Raw genomic sequence first — 15,000 nt, 5'->3', positions numbered from 1 at the left:
TCTCTCTCTGCCTCTCTCTCTCTCTCTCTGCCTCTCTCCGTCTCGCACCCCATCTCTCTCCGTCTCGCACCCCATCTCTCTCCGTCTCGCACCCCATCTCTCTCCGTCTCGCACCCCATCTCTCTCCGTCTCGCACCCCATCTCTCTCCGCCTCGCACCCCATCTCTCTCCGCCTCGCACCCCATCTCTCTCCGCCTCGCACCCCATCTCTCTCCGTCTCGCACCCCATCTCTCTCAGTCTCGGGATGTCGCCGGACGGTGGTTATGTCTGGACAGTGGTCAGGTCCAGGCAGTGTTCATCTCCGGACATGTCCGGGCGGTGTTGATCTCTGGGCAGCATTTACAGTATGACCGGTAGAAAATGGATTTCAGACATACTTTTGTTTCTATCTTCACCATTATTCTATGCAGAAGCATTTTGATGAGACTATGAATCGTAATAAAGACTCCACCACACGTCTGCCTTCACTTCCTCTCACCTCTCGCTGCCTTTTCTTCCCCCACCCAACTCACTCTTCCTCCCTTCTCGCTCCCCTACCCCTCCCCTCTCAACCTCCCTCCTCCCAATTCTCTGTCTCACCCTCTCTCCCCTCCCCCCCCCCTCAGTATTCCTGTCAGCGAAACGATGGGTGGTATTTGCTCATAAAATTAACCAAATGAAGGAATTATAAAAACCACAAACAAATATCCTTCAAAAAAAAAAAAATGTGTCAATTTCATTAAATGCTTCCTCACTTTTCAGAAAAGAATCAATCCAAATAATAAAAACATCTGATTTTGAAATTTTAAATCCATCGTTATGGATAAAATCAAGATTCCTTTATCTTGAGCTCATTGGAAATTGCGGTAATGACAGAAACTGAACTACAAATGTTGCATCACCACAGAAGAAAATATAGTTCTGATGGCGTTTCTCAAAAGATAGGGAGATGGCAAACCTTTTCAGACGTTTGTAGGTGATATCGTTTGCAAGTTTAAGGAGATGAAATATTCCTTCCGAGGGTAGGGATAACGCATCGAGGCTTTCTTCAAATGCGATTGTTACATAATTTGTTGTTACTTTTGTAACAACTCCAGATGCCAGTTGTTTGGACAAGCCTTCACCCAGTGGGTCAAATAAACCAATAATGTCACCTGCAGTATCACACAAAAAAAAGAGATCATGAACTTAATCAAATAGCATAGACAACATTTCAGTACAAACAGGACAAAGAACACAGAGAAATGCAATGGCCCAGAAATCAATATCAAACAAAACTAGAACTGCCACGATATAACTGCTGGCAGTCATGACCGGGTACCAAGATGTCCAGCTTTGATACAACATGGAACCGATGAGTTACGGACCGAGTAACACGAATTGTTCACAATATATTCGTTCCGTATGCAGTTGGCCCTTTTTCCTGGGGACATCGTCGGGATCAATTAAATTGTTATTCAAACAACCAAAACACAAAGTAACAAATGTTTGCAGCATAGGTCCACAGGCTTAAACCAGAACTCCCCCCACTAATAAGAAGACCCCCCACACGTCTCTCTGCTATGCGGGATTGATGAGTTATGGACCGAGTAACACGCCATGTTCAATGCATTTATTACGTTTGCAGTTACCCCTTTTTCCTCAATACAGAGTCAGTATCAATTGAATTGGCGTTTAAATTACCTGAACACGAAGTAATAAATGTATGGGAAGTGTCACCATGTGTCCACAGGAACTCCACCGAAGAATACGAAGCCCCCCATATGTCACTCTACGATGTGGGATTGATGAGTTATGGACCCAGTAACATGCCGCATTCATTCTATTTATTATATCAGCAGTTAGCCGTTTTTCCTGAATACATAGTCGGTATCAATTGCATTGGTATTTAAAATAACCTGAACACAAAGTAATAAATGTGGACACCATCAGTGCAGAGCGTAAAGCAGGATTCCCGAGTCTAATGAGGCCCCACATGTTTCTCTACGACGCAGGATTCACAAATTATGGACCGAGGAACAGGCCACGTTCCATCCATTTATTATGTACACATTTGACCATTTTTCCAGGAGCCATCATCGGTATCAATTGAATTGCTACTCCTGTACCCTCAAAAGCATACAGGCGCAGCCAAATGAGCTGGAAGCAAAAAAAATAAAAAATAAAAATTCTAAAACTGCTCAGATTCAAATAATTGAATAATTAAAGTTGCCACACCTTGTGGCTGATCGTGTTGAAATTTGAAAAGTATATTCCACATGTACGCTGGATCATAATTGTGAAGTTTCACATTGAATGATGCAGCGGTTCCAGAGTAAACATTATTTAATATTTTTCCTTCAATGCAATATGGCTGCCAAACTGTGTGATCAACAGTACCAGTCAAAAATTGAAGAACACCCACATTTTTCAGTTTTTACTGAAATTTAAGCAGTTCAAGTCCAGAGAATAACCTGAAATGGTACAAAGCTAAGCGGTAAACTGCCAGAGGTTAAAAAGTTGAGGTAACCAAAAACTGAAAAATAATGTGAATTTCAGAGTTGTTAAAAAAGGCCCTTTTCAGGCAACAAGTAAGGGGTTAGCAACTGCAGCTGTTCTGCAGCAATGAAAGTAAATTAAGCCTTGAAAGTTGATGCAAACAATTCCCTCAGGTGTCCCAACGTTTTTTGATTAGTTACAAACCCTCTGTCTGAAAAAAGCAGTCTTGGAACAGACTGTGTTGCGACACCCTCTGAAACAGTATTTGGACAATATTGCACTGCAGGAAGTAGTATATTGCTATCACAATGGCGAGAAAAAGACAATTAACAAAGGAAGACAAACAGACCATTAGAACCCCTAAAAGTGTAGATCTTTCCTTTAGAGAAATTGCAAAAGAAGCCAAGGTGTCAGTGAGTACAGTTCCCTCCACCATCAAAAGGCACTTGGAAACTGGAGGAAACTCTGACAGGAAGAGGTCTGGCAGACCCAAAGCCACAACACAATCAGAAGACAAGTTTCTGAGTCAACAGCTTGCGTGATAGGTGGCTCACAGGACAGCAGCTTCAACTTCAAGCACAGCTTAATACTGGTCGAAGTAAGGAAGTCTCAGTTTCAACTGTGAAGAGAAGACTTCGAGCTGCAAGTTTGACAGGTCGAGTGGCAGTAAGAAAGCCATTGCTAAGATGGCAAAATAAGAAAAAGAGGCTTGCCTGGGCCATGAAGCACCGCCAGTGGACTACTGAAAACTGGAAGAAAGTCTCATGGACTGATGAATCAAAATTTGAAATCTTCGGTTCATCACGCAGGGTTTTGTACGCCGTAGAGAAGGCGAAAGGATAGTTCCTCAGTGTGTGACACCAACTGTCAAACATGGAGTAGGAAGCGTGATGATCTGGGTCTCTTTCGCTGGATCCAGAGTCAGCGACTTGCACAGAATGACTGTAACCCTGAACCAAAAGGGCTACCACAGCATTTTACAGCGCTATAGAATACCTCTGGTCTATGCCTAGTTGGTCAGGGGTTCATCCGACAGCAAGATAAAGACCCAAAACATACATCCAGGCTATGTCAAAACTACCTTAGAAGAAAAGAACAAGACGGCAGGCTAAAAATCATGGAATGGCGGGAGGGAACGTGCATCATCGGGGCCGACCTCTGCATGACGGGAGGGACCTGCATCATCGGGGCTGACCCTAGCGTGGTGGGAGGGAACCTGCATCATCGGGCGGAACTTGTCACGGCGGGAGGGAACCAGAATCATCGGGGCTGTCCTCGGCACAATGGGAGGGAACCTTCATCATCGGGGCAGAACTTGTTGCGGAGGGAGGGAACCTGCATGATCAGAGCGGACCTCTGTGTGGTGGAAAGGAATCTGCGTCATTAGGAGGGACGTCGGCGTGGCAGGAGGGAAACTGCATCCATGGGGCGGAGCCTGGTGTGGCGGGAGGGAACCTACACCATCAGGGTGGACCTCAGAGTGGCGGGAGGGAACCTGCATCATCGGGGTGGAGCGAGGCACAACGGAAGGGAACCTGCATCATCAGGGCGGATTGCGGCGTGAGGGGAGGGAACCTGCATCATCGGGGCTGATCTCGGCATGGCGGGATGGAACCTGCATCATCGGGGCGGACCGCGGAGTGGCTGTAGGGAACCTGCATCATCGGGGCGGAGCTTGGCGTGGTGGGAGGGAACCTGCATCATTGGGGCGGACAGGAACCTGCATCATCAGGGCGGACCTCGGCGCGACGGGAGGGAACGTGCTTCATCGGGGTGGACCATGTCGCGGAGGGAGGCAACTCGGCGCGACGGGAGGGAACGTACATCATCATGGTGGACTTCGGCATGGTGGGAGGGAACCCAAAACATCGGGGTGGTCCTGGGCGCACAGGGAATAAACCTGCATCATCGGGGTGGACGTCGGCGCGGCAGGAGGGAACCTGCGTCATCAGGGTGGAAGTCGGCACGGCAGGAGGGAACCCGCATCCACAGGGTGGACCCCGGTGTGGCGGGAGGGAACCTGCATCATAGGGGCAGACCTCAGGGTGATGGGAGGGTACCTGCATCATCGGAGCGGACCGCGGCACGGCAGGAGGGAACCTGCACCATCAGGGCGGACCTCAGGAGGAGGGAACCTGCACCTTCAGGGAGGACTTCGGAGTGGCGGGAGGGAACCTGCATCATCGGGGCGGACTTCGGAACGTCAGGAGGGAGCCTGCTCCATGAGGGCAGACCTCGAAGTGGTGGGAGAGAACCTGCATCATCGAGGCGGACCTCGGCGTGGCGGGAGGGAACCTGCATCATCGGGGCGGCGCTCGGCTCGATGGGAGGGAACTTGCATCATTGGGGCTGACTTCTGCATTGCGGGAGGGAACCTGCATTATCGGGGATGACCTCGACGCGTCGGGAGGGAACCTACATCATCGGGGCGGACCTCGGAGTGGCGGTAGGGAACCTGCATCATCGGGGCAGAGCTTGCCTCGGCGGGTGGGATCCTGCATCATTAGGGTGGACCTTGGCACGGTGGGAGGGAACCTGCATTATCGGGGCGGACCTTGTCGCAATAGGAACCTGCATCATTGGAGCGGTCGTTGGCGTGGAGAGAGGGAACCTGTATCATCGGGGCGGAGCTCGGCGCGACGGGAGGGAACGTGCATCATCGGGGTTGTCCTCGCGCGGAAGGAGGGAATGTGCATCATCCTGGTGGACTTCGGCATGGCAGGAGGGAACCTGCATCATCGAGGCGGACCTCAAAGTGGCAGTGGGGAACCTGCATCATCGGGGCAGAGCTTGGCTCGGAGGGAGGGAACCTGCATCGTCGGGGTGGACCTCTGCATGGCAGTAGGGAACCTGCATCATCGAGGCGGAGCTTGGCTCGGCGGGAGGGAACCTGCATCATCGGGGTAGACCTTGGCATGGCAGTAGGGAAGATGCATCATCGAGCTGGACCTCGGAGTGGCAGTCGGGAACCTGCATCATCGGGGTGGACTTCGGCATGGCGGGAGGGAACCTGCATCATCGGGGTGGACCCTGGCGTGGTGGGCTGGAGCCTGCATTATCAGGGCAGACTTTGTATGATGGAGTATGCCCATTCGGTGGTTGACTTTGGAGACCAACGTTGAAATGTGGTTTGCCCAAGAAAGATAATAGCTGATTGTGAGACCCAGGAGTTTGAGTGACAATTTCCTCACGAGTGTTGTTCAGAAAGTAAATGGGGCGATTTTCCAGATAATCCTTTTGGAGAGAGATAATGAGAGTGTGAGATTTGTCAGAATTAAAACACGTATTCCATGTGATTTTGTCAAGGTCTGAGCAGAGGGAAGAGGCTGCAGCATGCCTGTCTGAATGATGATGGATGTTATGACAGAGGGTGGTGTGATGAGCAAATAGATGAAGAGGATTTTCCAGATAGAGATTTAAACGAATGTCATCACTTGGAAACAGTCCCCTGAAATCCTTTCCTCTTTCTGAAAATCCCTTGCAGCGATTCAGCAATGATGTACCCAAAGTGTTTTTGAAAAATGTGATGTCAAGCTAAATGATCCCAGGGATAATCATCCTTGACTCCTTCAGCCTGACTGTCCATAATCTAAAGAAATTTATCGACAACATACAGGTTAACTGTAAAAGATTGCAACACAGAGACAATATGACCTCCTAAATTATCAGGCACATCGTACTGTGGTCACGTGATGAGATTGTGAAATCCATTAAATCTCATATGAAATCACAGATCTTAATAAGGGAATCATCATTAAATTTTTTCATCATAATTAAATCAAGATTTCTTGGTGCATCTTGTAATTGAAAGAAGGCTGTGCTTTAATATGTCCAGGCCATGCATCCAGTTTGATTCCACATCCTCAGAGACATGATAATGTAACAAGGAGCCAATTGATACTTCAGGTCCCCAGTCTTTTGGGTGGTATGAGGAATAGATCTGTGTAGTATGAAAGATAAATATTGAATGGTTTTTGAAATATCATGAACACAAGAAGTCTTCTGCCTATTTTGTGGACTGCCTCCTCCATGCTTTGTCTCTCCCAACCCCCCCCCCTTCCCCCACCCAGGGACCCTGCCTAAATCCAGAACCAATAAGGATTTCAATTCAACCAATTAGAGCTGGAATACTTCACCGATGACATCATTATTAACACCCGATAGACCCCAATATAAAGTTTTGCATCAACTGGTCAAGCTGTTGGAGAGAAAAACATACAGAAGTGGACACACACAAACACACAGACAGGGGCATTGTAACAGTCTTGCATCCCCTTGAGATTTCATAATTTCGATTTTATAGATGTATTGTTTCATGTTGATAAACTCGCACTAATCTCCCTTAATGATGAAAATTAAACTCTTTTTCACTTTCTTGTACTTCAGAGATGCTCTCGTAACATTTCAATATGTAGTTTGAGAAACAAAAACAACGATGTCATGTCGGGAATGTGGTCACATTCAGTTATGACATCACAAGGCAGAACAATGAGGAATATATTGTTTAATGTCCAGTTTATCCCAAGTAAGCTGGTTGGTGTGCCTCAGACATGACGTACTTTCTTATTGTGGTGTGTTTTGTGGGGATTGCACAATTTGCCTTCGGTACAGGTTCTCCCCACCCACGGCCGCACGTCCCACTGCCCCCCACCCACAGCTGCACGGCCCCCTGCCCTCCAACCACAGCCGCACAGCCCACGGCCCCCTGCCCCCCACCCACAGCCACGCGTCCCACTGCCCACACCCACGGCCGCACGTCCCACTGCCCCCCCACCACGGCCGCGCGTCCCACTGCCCCCCACCCACGGCCGCGCGTCCCACTGCCCCCCCACCCACGGCCGCGCGTCCCACTGCTCCCCACCCACGGCCGTGAGTCCCACTACCCCCTACCCACGGCCGCGCGTTTCACTGCCCCTCTCCCACAGCCACGCGTGTCACTGCCCCTCACCCACAGCCACGCGTTTCACTGCCCCTCACCCACAGCCACGCGTTTCACTGCCCCTCACCCACAGCCACGCGTTTCACTGCCCCTCACCCACAGCCACGCGGCCCACTGATCCCCACCCACAGTCACGCGTCCCACTGCCCCCCACCCACAGCCGCGCGTCACACTGCCACCCACCCACAGCCACGCATCCCGTTCTTGTTGCTCCTCCTACCACCTAAAAATTTTGCTACTACTCCACCTCCCACCGTCACGCATCCAGCTCCCTCTCCTGTCCCATGCCCATAAATCCCGCTCCCCTTCCCATCGCAGCGTCTCCCACTCCTCACACCTCCACGCGTCAAGTTTGCATTCCTCAACTGTTATATTCCTTGCTTCTCCTGTTGCTAGAACCACATTCCAGACATTGTTTTGTTTCACCCTTCTCTCCAGGGCTTCAAGCAGGCAGTGCACCACCATCTCATCACCTCCAATTCTGACCGATGACCTTTATTACCTTATTATCCTTTCCTAACTCAACCATCTTACTTGCTAGTTACAGTGTTTCTTCCTCACCTCTCTCTCTCTCCTCTCCTAATTGTATATTCCCTTGACATTTTCCCACTGTCACTTCTACCTTGCTCTTCATTGAGCCTCACTCCTATAAAGAATATTTAAAAAAGGATATCTTAAAACCTATAACGCACAAGGCATAAATAATCAATCGGTTGTCAGTTGAATAAAATTGGAGAAAAGATGGATAGGAAGTCTGTTACTTTGAAAATAAATGAACACAAAAGACATGTATTTCAAGCACATGGCTCGAGAATTATAGTATGTGACCATTTTCAATTAGCATGTGCAACTATTAAGAGTTGTTGATGTACTTGGGATGCAGTAAGGTTTGGGATCTGAGATTCCAGTGGGAAGGAATTTGCAAATGCCTCAGTGACTGACCTATATCAATTATTCAAGGCCAGTTATAGAAGGAATTAATTAAGCTTATGTAAAGTGCTCATATCCTTTGGGTAAGCAGTGTAAACTTCAACAGAGGGTCTTGTTGATATAACAGACATTAATCCATTGTTCAGGACCAGTTGGTGAGTACTGCTTCCAGCAAGATGCATTGTAAGTGTATGGAACCATTAAAATCCAATCAGTGTGCAAACTGGCAAACACTGGTGGGACAGGACATTACAATATCCTAGTGGGGGGGAATGAGCAACACGCCTGGGTCCAGACAGCAATCGAAGGTGGGTTGGTGGGGAGGAGGCTGGGGCAGGAATTGGGTGAGTCCCATGGAGAGGAGCTGAAAAAAAGCTGCTCAGAACTCGTAAAGACAGCTTGAAGGCATCAACTGGCTATTGAAGGCAGTGCCAACGATGGGAGCAGAGATAGCATAGAGAGCAAGAGCAGCAAGGCACGATAATATCGACTGTAGCAAAACTATTGCAAATCATTCCACTCTTTCAAAATACCAGAACTGACAAATGATCAAAAAAGACGACGTCGTGCAGAACACGATACTTGCAAAATTCATGAAAAAAATTTGACATCAAAAATAATTGGTGGTTGAATTAAATGACCAAATATGCAACTCCTCTTCAAATTTCAAGTGAATGGGATGAAAATTGACAATTTTACCAATTCCGACCTATGTTGACATTTTGGCCTATGTGGATCTCCAAAATAATTGGTGGTTGAATTCACTGACCTGAAATATAAATCCTCTTCAAATTTCAAGTCAATCGGATGAAAATTGAGGATTTTAGAAACCTCACCGAAGTTGTTGATCTTTGGCCTATATTGACCATTTGACCTAAAAAAAAATAAACCAATGTCACCCGCAGGGTGACCCGTATCTTGCCAAAAGGTGACCACGTGTGCCTTCTTTAAGGTCACACTGAGGTGAACAGAGCTGCTATCCACCAGGAGCAACTCCTTGAGGAATATCTGCCTACGAGAGATTCCGATGAGAATCGTTCTACAGAGTAACCATGAAAAATATGTGTTTTCCTCATAACGTCACCAAATGACGTCATAATGTCTCAAGCTTGACATATCTAGAAAGCACTCATCGAGGTGTTCAATTTGAGGTACTACCCGATATGGTTCCTAAAACTTGAAAATTTGACTTTGGGGTCAAATATGTTTGACCTCAGGCGCTAACCATGAAGGTCAAGGCCAATCGCCACCAAAAATTAATCAGCTGAGCGCCAGACCATGAACTATATTCCCATGAAGTTTGAAGACGATCCGATCAAAATGACTCAAAAAATAAGGGTTTCGTCTACTCCCCTGATTTGCGACAAAGTGACCTTGACCTTTGACCTTGACCTTCAATTTTATGCGCTGAAAGGGACCTCTATAGGCCTCTGATATGCGAAGTTACAAAAATTTCCAATGATAACTGTGCTCTGCAGAATGTTTTATACGTGATTACAGACAAAAAAAAAACAAAAAAAAAAACATACAAGCTGACTAACATATCTTGCAAAAACTTCGTTTTGGCAAGATAACAATAGGCTTCTTCCTTATGACAAACTCTACCATGTGGCGAAGTTTCGTGAAGATCGATTTATAATCGTGATCTGTAGGCGACAAACAGACAGACAGACAGACAGACAGAGACGACAAAATCAACTGACCAAAAATAACTTGAAAAATCTTCGATTTTGCAAGTAATAAACATGAAAAATTGCATTCAAAATGTGTATTGTTTAAGCCATGGGTCGGGTCCAGTTACCCAGTTTTGAGTCCTGCAGCTCGTGTCAAAACAACCGCTACCACCAGCCAAGTAAGTTCCTGGACCTGATTGTCATATTACAATACTCGTGACTGTGGAACTAAGCCATGGAAGCACAAATAAGCACTCATGACCTAATTTGGCTGAGCAACCATTGGCCACTATCACGGTCTAAGACCGTTTTGAACCGGCTTTTCAAACACACTTTAACCACGGCAACCAGAACGCCTAGAATCCAACCCCGAGACTGAGTATATTTATTAACAAAGCAAATGTTTAGAAGGAAGACATGAAGCAAGAACAATAAGAACGGGAAGGGCACTTGGTAGAGCATATACCTCCAGCAGGCTTAAGAGTTTACATTTTGCATCCCACTGATCGGCTGGATCTGGATCCAGAACCGAACCAAAATCGAATCGCCTTGTTGTCACCTACCCCACTCATCCACCAAGTTTTGTCATAACTCATCCATAACTTTTTGAAATATCATGCTATATATCATTTTTGGCCCCATCTCTCAATGGTGAAGATTCACTGAAAAATATTCTCAGATCAGGATTCTGATCTTCACCAAAATCTAATCATTACCTCTGCCAACGAAGGTGAAGGAGGTTATGTTTTCACCCCTTTCTGTCTGTTTGTGTGCAGGGTATCTCCAAAAGCTGTGGATGGATCCGGATGAAATTTTGTGGACAGATTTGGTGTGTGATAAGGACAAACTGATGAGATTTTGGTGACGATGCAGATTCGAATATTCGAATTTTTTTAAGTGATTCTTCACCATTGAGAGAACCAAAAACGATATAGTACTGCACAGCATCATATTTCAAAAACGTATTAGGCCCTATATGTTTTTGTGGATCAATGGTGAAGAATCACTTTTAAAATTCTTGCATATGGATTTGGATCTTCATAAGGACAAATCATTTGTCCTTGTCACACCCCTAATCTGTCCACAAAATTTTGTCCGAATCCATCCCCAACTTTTTGAGATATCCTGTTCACAGACAGACAAACAGAGAGACAGACAGAAAGACAGACACACAGAGGTGAAAAAATAACCTCCGTTCAACTTCAGTAGCGGAGGTAATGAAAACAAATTAATCACAAATACAACCCGTTAACCTTTACCAAACCATTTATTACGAGTCCTCAAAACAAAACAGTGAATGCAGATTCCTCAACTCTTCTATCTTCGGGTCTGTCCAATCACACGACATGTACATGGGGAATACAAGATAATGTCGAGGTCGCTCTGAAACCCAGAGGCAAAGCCATGCAGGAGTTCTGGGCTGGTCCCATCGCAGGGAAATCGCTCTGTGGCCAGAGAAAGAGAAGTGGATGTGACTGGTCTGTGCGGCACAACCCAGCCGGCCTACAGTTCACTGCCACTACAAGGAAAAAGTCCCATGGACAAAGAGGACACGAAACTCGGCTTGGACTGTCGGCAAAATTAAACCCAGACTTCTCTCTACAGAGTGCAATTTTCTGGCTTTGGCAACAGGCTCCTTCTCACATTATTGCTCTGCACACCCTGGTGTTAACAGCTTTTTCCACGTATGGCCACAAGCCTTAACGTTTATTCCATGTGCCTCCTATGGTGATGTTAACTGCAGTTTTGAGAACACAGTTTCACTTTGATAATACGCACACGCACACAACTGTGCATTCTCCCGTGGCATCTCGAGTTTCAAGGCTCTTGTGTGTGCTTTGTAAAGAGAACATTTAAAACAGATACTGAGGAAAGAACAGAAAACATAGGCTCACAGGGATGATCAGGTCTAAATACAGACAATGGAAGGGAAGATGAACGTCTTACATATGTAATGCATATCCATTGCACATATAGTACAAAATACTAACAATTAAGCAAACACTGAGAAATAACTAACATTATAACCAAACAGTTTAACCCACTAGACTACAGCCATTTCCAAAACAATATGATAAACACAAATCAAATATCAGATGTGAAGGTGGCTATGATGCCTATGGTATACAACCTAAGATAACAAACGCGAGAAAGATGTACAATCACACTTCTGCTGTAAACCTCACACCTGATTGGCCAACACGGGTATTTGACGTCACTGTGGGAGTGCTGCCAGGTGACAATCTTGCGTCTTTCTTATTCATCATGGTGCTCGACTATGTGATGAGTACCATATTGACGGAAGAATATGGTGTCACAATGCAATGCCAAATGAGTGGAAGACACCCTGCTCAGAAACTATCCGACCTCGACTACGCCGATCACATCGCTGTAGCTGCTGATTCACTACAAGATGCGCGGGGAATTCTATCAACAATCGAAGAAACAGCCAGCAAAGTTGGTCTTCTTATTAATGCCTCAAAAACAAAGTACATGCACATACATCATCGACCAAATGAAAAACAAACTCTCAGGGCAGAAAGTGAAGTGCTCAAGAGAGTTCAAGACTTCAAATACATTGGCTCATATACCAACACTGCAGACGTCAGCGACCGCACTTGACAGGCGTGGGCAGCAGCAAACAAGCTGAGAAAGTATGGAAGCACCACCAACACCGCTGCAACGAAGCACCAAAATCCGTCTATTTAAAGCGACAGTTGAATCAATCTTACCGCATGGGTGCGAGTCATGGACGCTGGCCAGTTAGTAGCACGACATGCAAAATAGATGGCAACTACACCAACCTCTTCCGGAAAATACTTAGCATCCCATGTCAAGACCACATCACAAACATTGAACTATATGGTAATCTGCCAAAAATGTCTGATGTTGTAAGGAAGAGACGTTTGAGATTGGTGGGTCATGTCCTCCATCACGAAGAAGTGACAAATAGCGTCCTACTTTGGAAGCCAACAGAAAGGAGTGTTGGTCGGCCAAACCTGTCATTGATTACTATTGTCTGCAGCGATACAAGGCTGCAGACAGATGAACTGAAATCCACTGCAGCTCTGACAGAGCTGTTTTGGAAAATCTGACAAAGGGACTTTGTTCTTTTGACCTCTGCCATCGAAGGTGAAGGAGGTTATGTTTTCACCCCTTTTGTTTGTTTGTCTGTGTACAGGATATCTCAAAAAGTTGTGGATGGATCCGGATTAAATTTTGTGGACAGGTGAGGTGTGTGACAAGGACGAACCGATTAGATTTTGGTGAAGATCCGGATCCGGATCAGACGACAAGAATTTCTTTTAGCGATTCCTCACCATGGAGAGATCGGGCCAAAAATGATACAGTACTGTATAGCATGATATTTCAAAAATGTATTGGGCCCGATATGTTCTCGTGGATCAGGCATTAGCCCCCCCCCCCCAAAAAAACATGTTTCCTATTGCATGACCAAAAAAAATTGGGTAGGTAGGAAGGGAATTTTTTTTTTTTGACATGAATACATTCATATAACTCGATTAAAAATGTTTATTTTCCTTGGTGGTAGTGGTGGTGGTAGTGGTAGTGAGGTGGTGGTGGTGGTGGTAGTAGTGTGGTGGTGGTAGTAGTGTGGTGGTGGTAGTGGTAGTGGTGGTGATAGTGGTAGTGGTGGTAGTGGTGCACTCGACTTGTTAAAATGCACTTTATTCTGTCTTAAATTTCTCTACACATTTAACAGTGCATGCATGCTGAAAATATGCATTGTTTATTAATATATATATATATATATATGTATATTAATATATATATATATGTATATTAATATATATATATATGTATATTAATATATATATATATATATATTAATATATATATATATATTAATATGTGTATATATATATATATATATATATATATATATATATATATATATATATATATATATATATATATATATATTAGTGTGGTTCAAAAACAGCAAAAAAAATTTAAAAATTCAGATGTTGTCTCCACAAGCCTTAAATTATTCCACTATGATTCATTAACGCGCATAAAAAAATTTAAGTTGATCGGAGGTGATGTAGAGGTCGCTCCATATGACGACTTTTAGTTTCATGAGTTGGTTAAATTAGGGTATGGTCAGGTACGATTACGGGTACTTCTGGATGTCCGAGGTGGAAATGGAGTGCATTTTCGAGCTCTATGGTGTCGATTTACTCGAAGAAATGACTGCACCAACATTTAATTCACTACCATTTCGAAAATATGACCTAAAATAAGATTTATCATTACTGGAGTTGAGTAACTAATCCTACTCATTTCGATATTTTCTAATCTGTAATTAATTTGTTGTCCGTCTAAACATTTCTAAGAGTAATACGACCCCACTGAGTTCGAAAATGCAGTCCATTTTCACCTAGGAAGTTCAGAAGTGTACGGATTCGCATCTCACCATACCCTAATTTTTCAATCAATGGAATTACAAACTATTATAATATTTCGTCTCATTTACCAAATACCACAATCATCTCCACCTCTATTGCTGTCTCCACTCCCGCCTGAACTATTTCTAGCCGGCCCAACATCCAGTGTTTTTGATTCAATGATTCACGAAAAATATGTTAGTTATTTATTTAGTGATTATTATATTAAATTAGGGTGTGGTGAGATGCGAATCCGAACACTTCTGAACTTCCTCGGTGAAAATGGACTGCATTTTCGAACTCAGTGGGGTCGATTTACTCTAAGAAATGTTTAGACGGACGACAAATTAATTACAGATTAGAAAATATTGAAATGAGTAGGATTAGTTACTCAACTCCAGTAATGATAAATCTTGTTTTAGGTCATGTTTTCGAGATGGTAGTGAATTCAATGTCGGCGCAGTCATTTCTTTGAGTAAATAGACCACATAGAGTTCGAAAATGCACTCCATTTCCACCACGGTCACCCAGAAGTACCCGTAATCGTACCTGACCATACCCTAATATATTCAAGTCATGAGGCTAAAAGTTGTC

The 15,000-nt window shown here is 45.0% G+C and overlaps 2 protein-coding genes across 4 annotated transcripts in view; one reads left to right on the top strand and one right to left on the bottom strand.

The window, feature by feature from the left end:
- LOC147024320 (uncharacterized) overlaps positions 1–925 on the top strand; it is a gene marked incomplete at its 5' end in the record, with an annotated part of 9,962 nt that extends 9,037 nt beyond the window's left edge. The window contains 2 exons of the mRNA XM_085886915.1: positions 1–258; positions 857–925. The exon at positions 1–258 is cut by the window's left edge and continues 262 nt beyond it. Of these exons, the coding sequence (XP_085743041.1) occupies positions 1–258; positions 857–925 (327 nt within the window). The remainder of the gene's footprint in view (positions 259–856) is intronic.
- The window catches only part of IGHMBP2 (immunoglobulin mu DNA binding protein 2), a 198,540-nt gene that overhangs the window by 161,760 nt on the left and 21,780 nt on the right, over positions 1–15,000 (bottom strand). For all 3 annotated transcript variants that reach the window (XM_085884086.1, XM_085884087.1, XM_085884088.1), the window contains exon 4: positions 939–1,134. In XM_085884086.1, the coding sequence (XP_085740212.1) occupies positions 939–1,134 (196 nt within the window). The remainder of the gene's footprint in view (positions 1–938; positions 1,135–15,000) is intronic.

Source organism: Eptatretus burgeri, chromosome 6 (assembly GCF_056783735.1).
Source record: "Eptatretus burgeri isolate ZD-2024b chromosome 6, Ebu_testis_v1, whole genome shotgun sequence".
NCBI lineage: Eukaryota > Metazoa > Chordata > Myxini > Myxiniformes > Myxinidae > Eptatretus > Eptatretus burgeri.
Note: the sequence above shows the minus strand (reverse complement) of the source record. Positions and strands in the feature narration are given on the sequence as shown.